Source organism: Bombus flavifrons, chromosome 15 (genome assembly GCF_040668555.2).
Source record: "Bombus flavifrons isolate JBK064 chromosome 15, iyBomFlav1_principal, whole genome shotgun sequence".
Lineage (NCBI taxonomy): Eukaryota > Metazoa > Arthropoda > Insecta > Hymenoptera > Apidae > Bombus > Bombus flavifrons.
The window spans coordinates 4,114,435-4,125,574 of record NC_138456.1 but is presented as its reverse complement, the minus strand read 5'-3'; the positions used below and the strand labels follow the sequence as shown (position 1 = coordinate 4,125,574).

At 34.0% G+C, this 11,140-nt stretch overlaps 2 protein-coding genes and 1 long non-coding RNA gene across 6 annotated transcripts; 1 reads left to right on the top strand and 2 right to left on the bottom strand.

Moving 5' to 3' along the window:
• The first annotated feature begins 28 nt into the window (after nucleotides 1-28).
• LOC138187527 (uncharacterized) lies at nucleotides 29-1,713 on the top strand. The gene is made up of 2 exons (XR_011175182.1): nucleotides 29-115; nucleotides 221-1,713. It is a non-coding gene; the product is annotated as an uncharacterized LOC138187527 (long non-coding RNA).
• On the bottom strand, nucleotides 301-5,955 carry LOC138187525 (mitochondrial amidoxime-reducing component 1). Of its 4 annotated transcripts, none has more exons than XM_069128429.1 (7): nucleotides 5,748-5,955; nucleotides 3,565-4,034; nucleotides 2,502-2,753; nucleotides 1,911-2,034; nucleotides 1,631-1,836; nucleotides 1,128-1,199; nucleotides 301-864 (listed from the first exon to the last, which is right to left on the bottom strand). In XM_069128429.1, the coding sequence occupies exons 1-7, from the start codon at nucleotides 5,760-5,762 to the stop codon at nucleotides 687-689; spliced, it is 1,317 nt and encodes a 438-aa protein (XP_068984530.1). In that variant the 5' UTR covers nucleotides 5,763-5,955; the 3' UTR covers nucleotides 301-686. The 4 variants fall into 4 exon arrangements, with proteins under 4 accessions (XP_068984530.1, XP_068984531.1, XP_068984532.1 ...); XM_069128430.1 differs by having other exon boundaries at nucleotides 301-858; nucleotides 5,748-5,953; XM_069128431.1 differs by having other exon boundaries at nucleotides 732-864; nucleotides 1,049-1,199.
• Nucleotides 5,956-8,095: 2,140 nt separating this feature from the next.
• On the bottom strand, nucleotides 8,096-10,502 carry LOC138187609 (uncharacterized). The gene is made up of 6 exons (XM_069128563.1): nucleotides 10,298-10,502; nucleotides 9,792-9,952; nucleotides 9,304-9,441; nucleotides 8,933-9,143; nucleotides 8,506-8,650; nucleotides 8,096-8,361 (listed from the first exon to the last, which is right to left on the bottom strand). The coding sequence occupies exons 1-6, from the start codon at nucleotides 10,389-10,391 to the stop codon at nucleotides 8,181-8,183; spliced, it is 930 nt and encodes a 309-aa protein (XP_068984664.1). The 5' UTR covers nucleotides 10,392-10,502; the 3' UTR covers nucleotides 8,096-8,180.
• Nucleotides 10,503-11,140: the final 638 nt, after the last annotated feature.

Here is an 11,140-nt window from a genome sequence, read left to right as displayed (position 1 = left end):
GAAGAGTAACGAAGAAAGTAAGTGAAAAAATGTTCATCTAGTTGTCTCAAATGTGATGGTGTTTTGTGAAATTTGTGAACGTTAACTGCTGTTTCTCTAAATCTTCAGCTTTTTAGTATGTATTGCATTGTCTTTAATAGGAAATTAATTTATATCTCCGTATTAATTTCATATAATATTATATATCATTTCTTTCTAAAATAGTTCATTCTTCTTTAAGGTAAAATCACAAGTGAAATCATTTTCAAACTTATCTTGGGTTTCATAGAAAAGGAAAAAAAGAAAGTAATAGACACGGACTTTGTATAACAATCGGAACTTTATTTAGCATAACGATTTTTAAACATTATCTCTGAAGTGCCCTAAAATACATGAATTGAGAAACACCGATGCAAACCAGTGCCATTTATTTTAGGACACCTAACATACATATACAATATATAACAATTACATAGCTTTGAATTGACAAGAATCGGTCGTACGAATGGCGCATTTATATTGTCTTGAAGTCTTTCGAATCTTCTAGAAATTACTCGATTGAATCGTTCGCCTGAAAATACTATAATCCATAATTGTTCATCAAACATGAACGTACATATATCAGTATCTTTTTTAACGCACGAATTTTGTCTATCTTGAAATAGAAAGGCCATTGAAAGCGAGTTAGTTTTCAATATATTTCTTATCTATCTAGGATTTTCTGCTTCCCGATGATTCAATTCTACCGACGAATCATTGGATCGATGAATGAACACCTCGTCGCCGATCTTCACTCTTCCAGTAATGTACAGTCCACAATATATCCCCATAACTGGCGCCTTGCCCTCCAGCGAGATTCGTTCTGGGTCAGTTGGCTCCCTGAAACTGGAGAAGATTAGAAATTGATTCAATAAAGGCGAATCTCTAACGTACAGTGGCTCACCAAAGTTATTTGTACACTTATGGACATTTTCAATCAACGTATAAGGCATGTTACGTGAAACATTTTACAATTTTAAAATGTTTTATATGATACACATAATATACAGAAAAAACCAATTATATGTACAAAGACTTTTGTCAACCAGTGTAGTTGTGAGTTCTTGGTTTATCCATGTGCTCGATGAAGATAGTGTATCTCGTCGTACGATTTTAAAGTCTTCAACGGCTCCTCCTTGTCCATCACACCGTTTTCTGGATTCACGCCCACTAGTTTGCATCTGAAATATGAATTGCATTATTCAAGTAATCCGTAACTTGAATTCTACATTTCGAGAAACAGTGGATAAATGTTACACTTAAAATTTTTAAGATGTTAAGGATCTTATGGATCGTACATCATAAGCAGAGTATATTAGCGGTATATGTGTTAACTATTAATGCAAAGTATATACATATTTCTTCGCGTAAGAATCTTTGAAGAATCTTCGCCTAGAAACATAGCAGAAACTCGCTGTTATAGCGTTCTAAATGAATCATTCACGGAATATGTAATTTTGAAACGTCCTGTATATATCTATTTCGTTCATTTTATAAATTTACTCGTCGTCGTTGCAAATATTTGTTTTAAATTGTAATATTTTGATGTTATCAGGGACACATACAATTAATCACTTAAGAGCGCATGATAATTAAAATATGTTTGCCATACCGTGAGCACGGTTTGACGTTCCTAATCACGACACGTTCACCAATTTTAATCCATTCCCATTCATCTTCCTCGAATGGTTGTTGCGTAGAGACCAAAATATTTGGACGGAATTGTAGAGTAGACACTGGTGTCTCCAATTTTTCGTTCAGTTGTTCAACGGAGCTTGTGGTCATTAACATATAACTGGCCAGGTCACTGAACAGCCCCTAGAAAACATCCCTTCGATCGGCAAAATATATGAATTTCCCGCTTAAAGGAAGAGAAAAATTGAGATAATTACGGTATCTTCGCTTCTAAGTGTCCGGTATACTTCAGTGAATTTTTTCCACGGATCGACGAAAACGTTTCTTCTATCCATCATCGTGTACCCCAGTCGAAGACCAGAAGTCGTTCCAGTCAGAAATCTTCAAAGAAACGTGAGTCTTATTAATGAAAATTAATATGAATTAATCACAAATCAATAGCAATAATGAAAATTAATAAAAATTTAGAAATCCACCAATTTAATTTTTTAATTTTCCAAGTGCATCAGATGTGACAGCTCCAATATGTTTCATCTGTCTCAATGTCGAAGCAAATCAGAATTAATTTATCCGACTAAAAATCAATAGGACACATTTATCATCGAGAAATAGGGGAGAATAAGATTTATCGAGAAATTTCTGTGCGAATTCATATTTTTGAAGATATTGTTTCATCTTTCAGATATTGCAGAAAGCAGCCTATTTTGGTAATATTTTATGTTATATTTAGTAATATTTATATTTCTTCGTATTAAGCGCAACAATTTCACGTTTCCAAATTTCCTACAAGTGTGTAAAAATTCATAGCCTATTTACGAAGTAGAAAGGGAAGAGATGCAAATACGAACCTCGATAGCCATTCGGCGGGTTCCGTGCCACAATCGATACACTTCACTGGCTCTCCCCACCACATTTTGCACTGTACGGCTTCAGACGCGTCCTTCAAGTTCTTTGGAACCTCGAAGATCACGCTGGGCATCCCTACGGCCTCCAACTTCACCTTGTTCTCACCCACCGCCGATAAACTCACTAGGATCAAGGTTGGGTATTGTCTTCCGGTTTGGAAGCGTCCAGTTTCCTCGTTGTACACTAGAAACATTCTGATGAACAGCAGGGGATTCATCTTTGGTTCCTTTGGGAAGGGGTCTGTAGGATTTAGTTATATGTCGTTGTTGTTAGTTATATGTATTGTAATACAATGTTCTCGTATAGTGAAGCTAATTTATTGTAGTGCAGTGAAATTCCTGTATAGTGAATATAAATGATGTTTCAGTGGAAGTACATGATTGAATTTTATAATTTTATTAGAACGGAGCTGAAAGAGTTGGAAATGTTAATAGAATATTGTGAAGGGAGTTTGAAGATGTTTGATGACGTTCTATTGAAGAAACAAGTATAAATGTTAATGATATAATGAAAATAATGCATGTTTCCTTGTTTTTTAATATTTTCATAGTATACGTGTTAAAGGTTCTGTAGGATAATCACTGGAGAACGTGAGTTAGGATGAGTTTTACGGCTAAAGAATGATCCTAATACCGGACATTATCTTTTTACAAAAGCTGTGACATATTTATGCGACAGTGCAATTACTATAATAGAATTAATTCTCAATAAATGAGAAACAAATTTTCCACACAAAAAATTCATCGTTTATCAAAACCAAAATGTACTTAAGCAAATATAAGAACTAAAAAAACCTAAAAAAAGCTAAAAAAAACCTGATATAATACAGCGTAACTAATCTGAAACACGATAAATAACATTTTTACTATATTCATGGATATATCATGTTTAATATTAAGACCAAAACCAAGGTACATGAAACCGTTAAGAAAATTACTGACAAATAAAATTTTCCCTAGAATTGAAAATCATATCTAGGTGAACTATCATAAAAAGTTTGCTTACCTGTCTCTGAGGGTGAACTTTCCTGCATCGTCCAATTTCATTCCATATTCGGTGAAGTCACATTCCCTTACATTCTTTCCACGTCCAGACTTCAATGGATACATATATAGTTCTTGAATCTGGCCAACCTTCTCCCATTTTGGATCTGGTAATTCGGCAATCGTATCGTCTTTTGGACATTCCACATCGTTTGGACGTTCCTCATCGTTCGAATATTCCTTATCGTTTGGAGATTGCTTGTCGTATCTTTCCTCATTTTCCTCCACATTTACATCTTGTTCGCGAGTTACTTCGTTCTTGTTATTTATGTTGCTCTCACTATTAACATTCGCGTTCACTTTGTCTGGCTCTTTTGCATCATTTGTTCGAGACCGTTTCCGTTTTTCATGGGAAGTTTTCCTTATAGTCCAAACAGCAGCCGCGAGGATGACCACGAAACTGCACGTTATCGCGATGGTTGAGCGCCAGTACTAGAAAAAGATACGACCTTGAGTTAAAATGGAACAGGGCCTAATGGGATGGCTGCTAAAAAGTGCTCGTGGAAACGTTAAAAACGTTTTTAACGAAGCTCTGCATTTTGATAAGAAAAAAATTTTTTTAAGAATGTTTTTAGTAGAGGAAAAATAAGAGCTTAAATTTAGTTGTAATACTTTTGGATAAAATGTCCTAAAATTTCGAATAGACATTTTTTGTAGCCTTGGAATTTTGAATTTTGATTGGAGTTGTTTTGTATAATTTTGTATAATGTTGACTTAAATTTCGGTCAAAATCCTTTCTTGCATAATTTGTCATAGAACAGAAATAACAATTGAAATGTAATTAGAAATAATTGCATTATTATATCATAGCTCGTCATAATAATTAGAATTTAATCACGTCATATGAAACATTATAAATTTCTAGATTTTTAACTCGCTGCCATGTTCCTAAAGTCCATTAATTCGTTTCAGTAAAAAATCCATTTTCTTGTTATCTGTTGTCTACGAGCATAACATTTTTTTTACGATTCAGCCATCGCGCCTTTGTCGCTGTTTTATGTTATGTTTATCTAAAGACTTATTGTGACAAGAAGAGCATCAGTAATTTTCCTCAACGAGATTAGATAAGCATCGACTAATCGTCAATCTCTCTCGAATCACTTTACAGTCGACCTATGTAGCAAGTTATATCCAAAATTCACGTAGCTCTTAGAGTCACGCGGCCGTCTAAGAACAATGCTCGTCATCCGAAAAGTCGAACACAAACAGTAACAATCGAGCATAATGCCATTGTTTCCTAATTGAATTCCTGCTACAAAGAGGCTTAGCGCGGTGTGTTTGCTCGTAGTTTTTGATCGTTCCAGACAATTCTCATCTACTAACATTCTCAAAGATATCGCTCAAAATTCATCTATGTTACTCACTTTCAAACATTGCTTTCATCAGATATCAAAACACTTCATTATCAGTTCAAACAACACCATACTCGCAAGCAATCGAAAAGATCAATTCTTCTAATTCAGCTTGACCCGTGGCCTTGATATCGTATCCAAATTCTCTAACTTGATCTGCATCACAGATACCACTCACTCGCTATATTCTCTTCAATGTGAGAACAAATTCAATCTTAATCAGCGAAAATCTTTACCAGAGTTGCTACGTTGACACGGTGTTAGTAGTAAGTGTCTGTGGAATTGATTTTACAATTTTCCGATACTTTTTGGAAAACATTGACTCGCGTCTCTCGTCGTCAAATGAAAAACATCTGCATCACATAATCCACGCGCAGTGCATAATATCATTCGAATGCAAATTTCATTTTAATCGATGGAAATTTATTAGTTTTTATGTTAACACGTTATACGTTGTGAAATATGTTTTGTTATGTTTGTATAAAATATGTATACTTTTATGAAAAGTGTTGATTCGCGTCTTCTCTTATCGTTGAATGAAAAACTGAAATAAGCATCGCGTAAGCAACTCGCTGCTGCATTCGTGTTTATTTGAAAATAAATTCGACTTTAATCAACGAGAACCTTATTACAGTTTCTACATTAACACGTTGTATGGTGCGAAAGAAATTTATACGGTTCTCAAACATTTTTGGAGAATGTGTCGATGCTTACGAAGTGAAAAACGTCGATTCTCATGAACAATGTGTTCATATGGAATAAAGAAAGGTGTTTTATCGTGATAAATACATACCGGGTGTTCTTGCATGATCCTCGCGGTTCTGGCACTCGTGCAAACCGTCGTTTCAGGCTCACAGGCGTATTTTCTTCATTCCGGAGTATCCGTGCTGTGTCGCTGCTGATTGTATTATGCAATGGCCCGGCTGCGTGTGCCCCTTCTCCACTTCTTATCGGCGCAGGTCTATGGTGTCGCCGATTGTGCGCTGTGAACGCGTCAGTCGTTGACCAGGAAGCGTCAAAGGAAGCGTTGGTCGTGACGAACATCCTCCTTTATTCTCCTTTTTCTTTTTTTTTTTACCGCAGTTCATGAGTCGACTGATAATTTCCATGGGATGGAACAACCGCGCTGGAATCACGAGGAATTAAGAGACAAAAAATTTTAGCTGTGCTTATTTCACCATGTTAAGTCGAAAGGGCGTATCTACAACTTTCGCTTAAATTCAGTCATTGCTACCAAATAATAAGAAAATAGTTTATTTATATATATATATATATATATATATATATATATATATATATTGTTATATTTATTATTATATTAGTAAGGAATTATTATATAATAAAATTTATTATATGTATATCATTATTATTTATTACATTTTTTATTATTTCATTTATATTAATAATTATTATTTGTTATGCATATATATTTTTATAAAATCTAAATATATATATATTAAAGAAGAAATTTTTCCTATCGAAACGGAAGATATCACAGTTTATATTTCGAATATAAATATGATGTATGTGAAATCGATGACTTGTTATTAAAAATCATTTTTCTCGAAACCACCTCTTGACCCGTCACTTCTGTTTGAATCACCATGACAGTAATATATTATCGGGTGTTTATGCAACTGTACATATTCATAAACGAGACTGAAGAAACAAATTCTAAATGGGAATTTGTTTCATCCTTTAAATATCGTAATAGGTACTCCATTTTGGATATTTTATATATTTGTATATGTTATGTGGCTTTTGTAGATATTTGAAACCTTACATTTCCCAAAAGCGTTCTGACGACAAGTAGCGTTAGGTTATATTTAGGTTAGGATTAGCATGTCGTTAGAGTTACAAATGTCCATTCGAATTTAGATTTTTATGAATAGGAGAGATAGAATCTCAATAGAGATTTATTTTGCTCGTTGAATATCGTAACGAGTTGTCATACTTTGGATATTTTATGTACTGTATTTTTGCATTTGCTAATTAACTAGAAATATATAAAAATCCATAGTCCAATGATGATATAACATCGAGATTAATACATCGAATGGTAATGACGCAACGTTGGTATCGATTTGTACGATGACTCGATGCGTTTCAATCATTTTACTATGAATTACAATAACGCTAAACCATCCCGATAATTATATCGCGAAACTTAAAAAGTTTTGTCTTAGATATCTATGTGATATATTATGTATTCTCATTTGTCTATATCTAATATGTATGCAGATTTTATGCCAAATTTTGAAACAGAAATTACATAACAAAATGGAAAATGGAATCTCGATTGTCCGAAATTTTTTCTTTTTTTCCTTTTCCGAAATATTAATACAAAGAGTACGAAAATGCAAACATAGTCGATCAAACTTTTAATCGATTAAACAATGAATTAAACCTAAACGCATGTACAATATGACGTTATCAAAATGTTTTCTATTATCTTATTATGCGGTTTACGAATACTGATAAACCTTATCGTATTATCCGAGATAGGCGCATCATTTTGGATAATCGAGGTTCTACTGTAGTTTTTATGGGAAAAATTGATAGGAAATTCACAATATAATTAACAATAAGAAAATAATTGGTACTTGTATTTGATAATATGCTAATTTTCTAATTTCACTTCATTTTAATTGATCTTATACATGGTAGAATCTGAAATGCCTTATGTGTTTCACGTCAGGAACTCTTAATATAGAAACTCCACGGAGCTTCAGTTTCTAATTATGTGACCTAATACAACAATTACGATAATGATACTAATTTGAAGATAGGGATACACGAACGTGTCATCAATTTTCGCTGAATAATATACACATCGGAAATGTTCTTTCTATCTCGGTTACGAACAAGAGTGATACGAGTGAGGTTATGATAAGAGTTAGCATATTTCATTTAACCTTCGCCTTGTCAGTAATTCTCGGCAGAAATGCAAATTGAACCGATTAAATAAAATCTCGTTCCATTGGTTATTAGTATCGCATTTACAGTTATTCCTTATCCATTCGCAGATATTAATATTATCGTCTAAAGCGACTAAAAATCGATGACAAATGAGAAGTTGTAAAGTTGAGCAAAAATCTTGAACAATTCTGCTAGAAATGTTTCGTAGGAAACGTTTCATTAATAACGAAAATAAATTTGGCGTGTTACACATCAGTTTGTAAAGTCCTACCACTGGGCAAATGGAAACAGGCAAAACACGACTTTTCTAGTTTGCTGATTTGTTTTGCAGCGAATCGATAAGGGGGTTTAACAACGCTAGATTCGGAATATAGAAATCTGGGCAACACTCGTTGTTCATCGCCGCTTCGTTTATTTTGTCCGTGCCCGTGTTGACGAACAATTTTTTAAATCCACACATAGCACCGAATTTCATGTCTGTGTTTATCCTGAAACAAAAAAGAGAATGATATATACTAGGTGATTAATGTTCGAGTAATGATTCATCGTAACGTTAAAAGCAACATAAATTTCCTTTGAAAAATTGTAAACACTAGGATTAAGAAACATGGATTATACGAAAGTATATTTACGAGTCGCCGATGATTAAACATCTGCTTGGATCTTTCACGTTGCACATATCAAAAACATAATCTTTTAGATTTTCACTAGGCTTGGCAAATTCTAACGGTGTTCTTCCGCTCTGTCTGCTAATTAGATCAATCAAGGGACCAGAACCTGCAAATAAAGTAATTGTTGTAAATCCTTTATGTTTGTTAATTAATTTGTTACTTATGTTTATACCTAATAGATTCCACTTTATTTAGTATTTAATTAAAAGGTGCGCGTGATACAAATGGAATAACAAAATTACAACAAAATAATTGCAAATTAAAAGCAGTTAAAAACGTTCGATTTTAGATATTTATCTTAATATTTACAGTCGAAAAAAGAAAAAGATAAATATGCAAATAATAGGAGAGGTGTCAATGAAGTTTGGTCAAACATGTATGCAAGTACCTAAAATTTTTTTATCGCCATGATAAACGAGCCACTCCTCTCTACAACCGCATATGTAAAGAACATCTTTTCTATTCAAGCAAGAAATGGCTAATGCTAATCTTGTCCAATCACAGTAAGAACAGAAATCGACGATCACTGCTTTAATAGCTGGATCATCCTCGATACCTTTTAGTCCCTCGTATCGTTTATGCTCTACGATCTGAGTTTTCTGCAAATGAATTTTAAAGATTAGCTTCATAACTGCATTGTACAAAACATGTTCGTATATCCTATAAATACATAAAAATCCGCAATCCGATAGGCATTATTTTTCTAAATAATTCGAAGAAATGTATATCTCAATCGTAAGCTTTGCTAATGTTACTCACTTCCTGTGGTACAAGTTTAAATCCATCGTCGATTAAAATTTGTCGGAATTGTGTCGTTGCAATCACGAAAGCTTCGCCCGTGAACTGAATCTTCTTCAAATACCAACTAATGGTTTTCGCGGTGTTTATTATTTCTTTCTGCAAAACATTCGCTATGAAACGGTATACGAGATACGACAGAATAGAAAATTCTAAAGGGGAAATAATTTATTCGAGAGTAGGAGTTTTGTTACATTTCTATTGTACAATTGTTTCGTATAACATGCGTAACATATCCAGAAAAAGTTTCTATAGGTATTCAAATATGTACATACATACATAAATTGGTGTTATCTACAATACCCGCTCCCGATACTGAATGTACCTACTATATTCCCGCATATCTATTTTACCTACAAATCCGCATACTCTGTGTATCTTCGATAAACGATTTCTCCACGCACTGGCAAACAGAAATCGCCGTCGATAGCATCGAAAACAATACTCACCTCTTTGATATCTAGTCCGTATAAATCCAGTCGCTTGCGGAATTCATCTATGGTTATGGTACTGTTGTTACTTATTAGATACAGCTGCTTGCCTAGCTCCCGTAGTTTACGAAGCGTATGCACTGAGCCAGGGATCGGTTTGTCAAGATACCAAAGGACACCTAGTAATACACGTCAAGTTAGTATAATCGTCTATGATTCACCATATTGCTAAACAGGTGGTTGCCAAATTCTCCATCTCGAAATACTCGAATAATTTCATGGAAATAATACTTAGCACCTTGTGTATGTGTGTGCATATGGATGTATTTCTCGTGACAAGAATATACGTAGATATTAATTAGAGTGCATGAGAACGCACAGTCTTTTTCACAAAGCAACAAAGCCAACAGAATTTAGGAATCGTTGCATTGTAACGAATCTTGTAAACGAAAAGTATTGGAAGAATTTGAAAAGCAAGTGTCGATGTAAAATACTTATGAGACGGATAGGCAGTGGAAACTCGCCATCGCAATCCGATAAAACGATGTCGAATGAATCTAAAAACTCCCGCGTTTGCTCCACGCTCGCGTTTTCCAAGTTTATTGTGCTGGTTGCCATGACGATCTCTTGGGTACTGGTAACTAGTTGTGACTGTGTATCACGCTAAGCTTAGAACTTCGCCGTAGACTGTGTCGAATGCTCGCTGGGACTCGACTGAGAAAACAATCTACTACCAGCAAGCCACCACCAAAACCTAAATATGTAAAATAAATTTTCGTGCCGCACGTGGCACCAGTACATAATACTCATAATATACATAGCTTTTTACATGTATTCTCAACGTTATTGTACACGTGGAAAATTTCTGAATAAAGCAAAGAAAAAGATATGTATGAATCATGGCAAATCATGACTTCATGTTGATTTCTCAGGCTTGGTAACTATAATCGACTAAGTAACGTATATAGTTCGAAATATCGAAGCATGTATTTAACGTAATAAGAGTATAGGAAGGTCGTCGAGAAAATACTACTAACAAACACACTTTTTCCCTCGTATCATTCGAAAATTGATAATTGAATATCATATATGAAACAAGCTGCGTCTTCATCTTCTTCGCTTGCACTTGACGACTCTATTTCGAATTTCTTTCTGATAGGCACGTTCCTAATTTCATCACCAGGTATCTATGTGGAAGGACGAAATTATGTATCGAATAAACGAACAAAATTACATGTGATAGTTAATGTTTCAATAATCGTTGCTTCGAATGATTAGTGCATTTAAATTATTTGAAGATGACAGTAAATTAAACCTTTGCGATAATTGAATAATTTTTTAAATATAATTACAAGTTCTAGTTGATA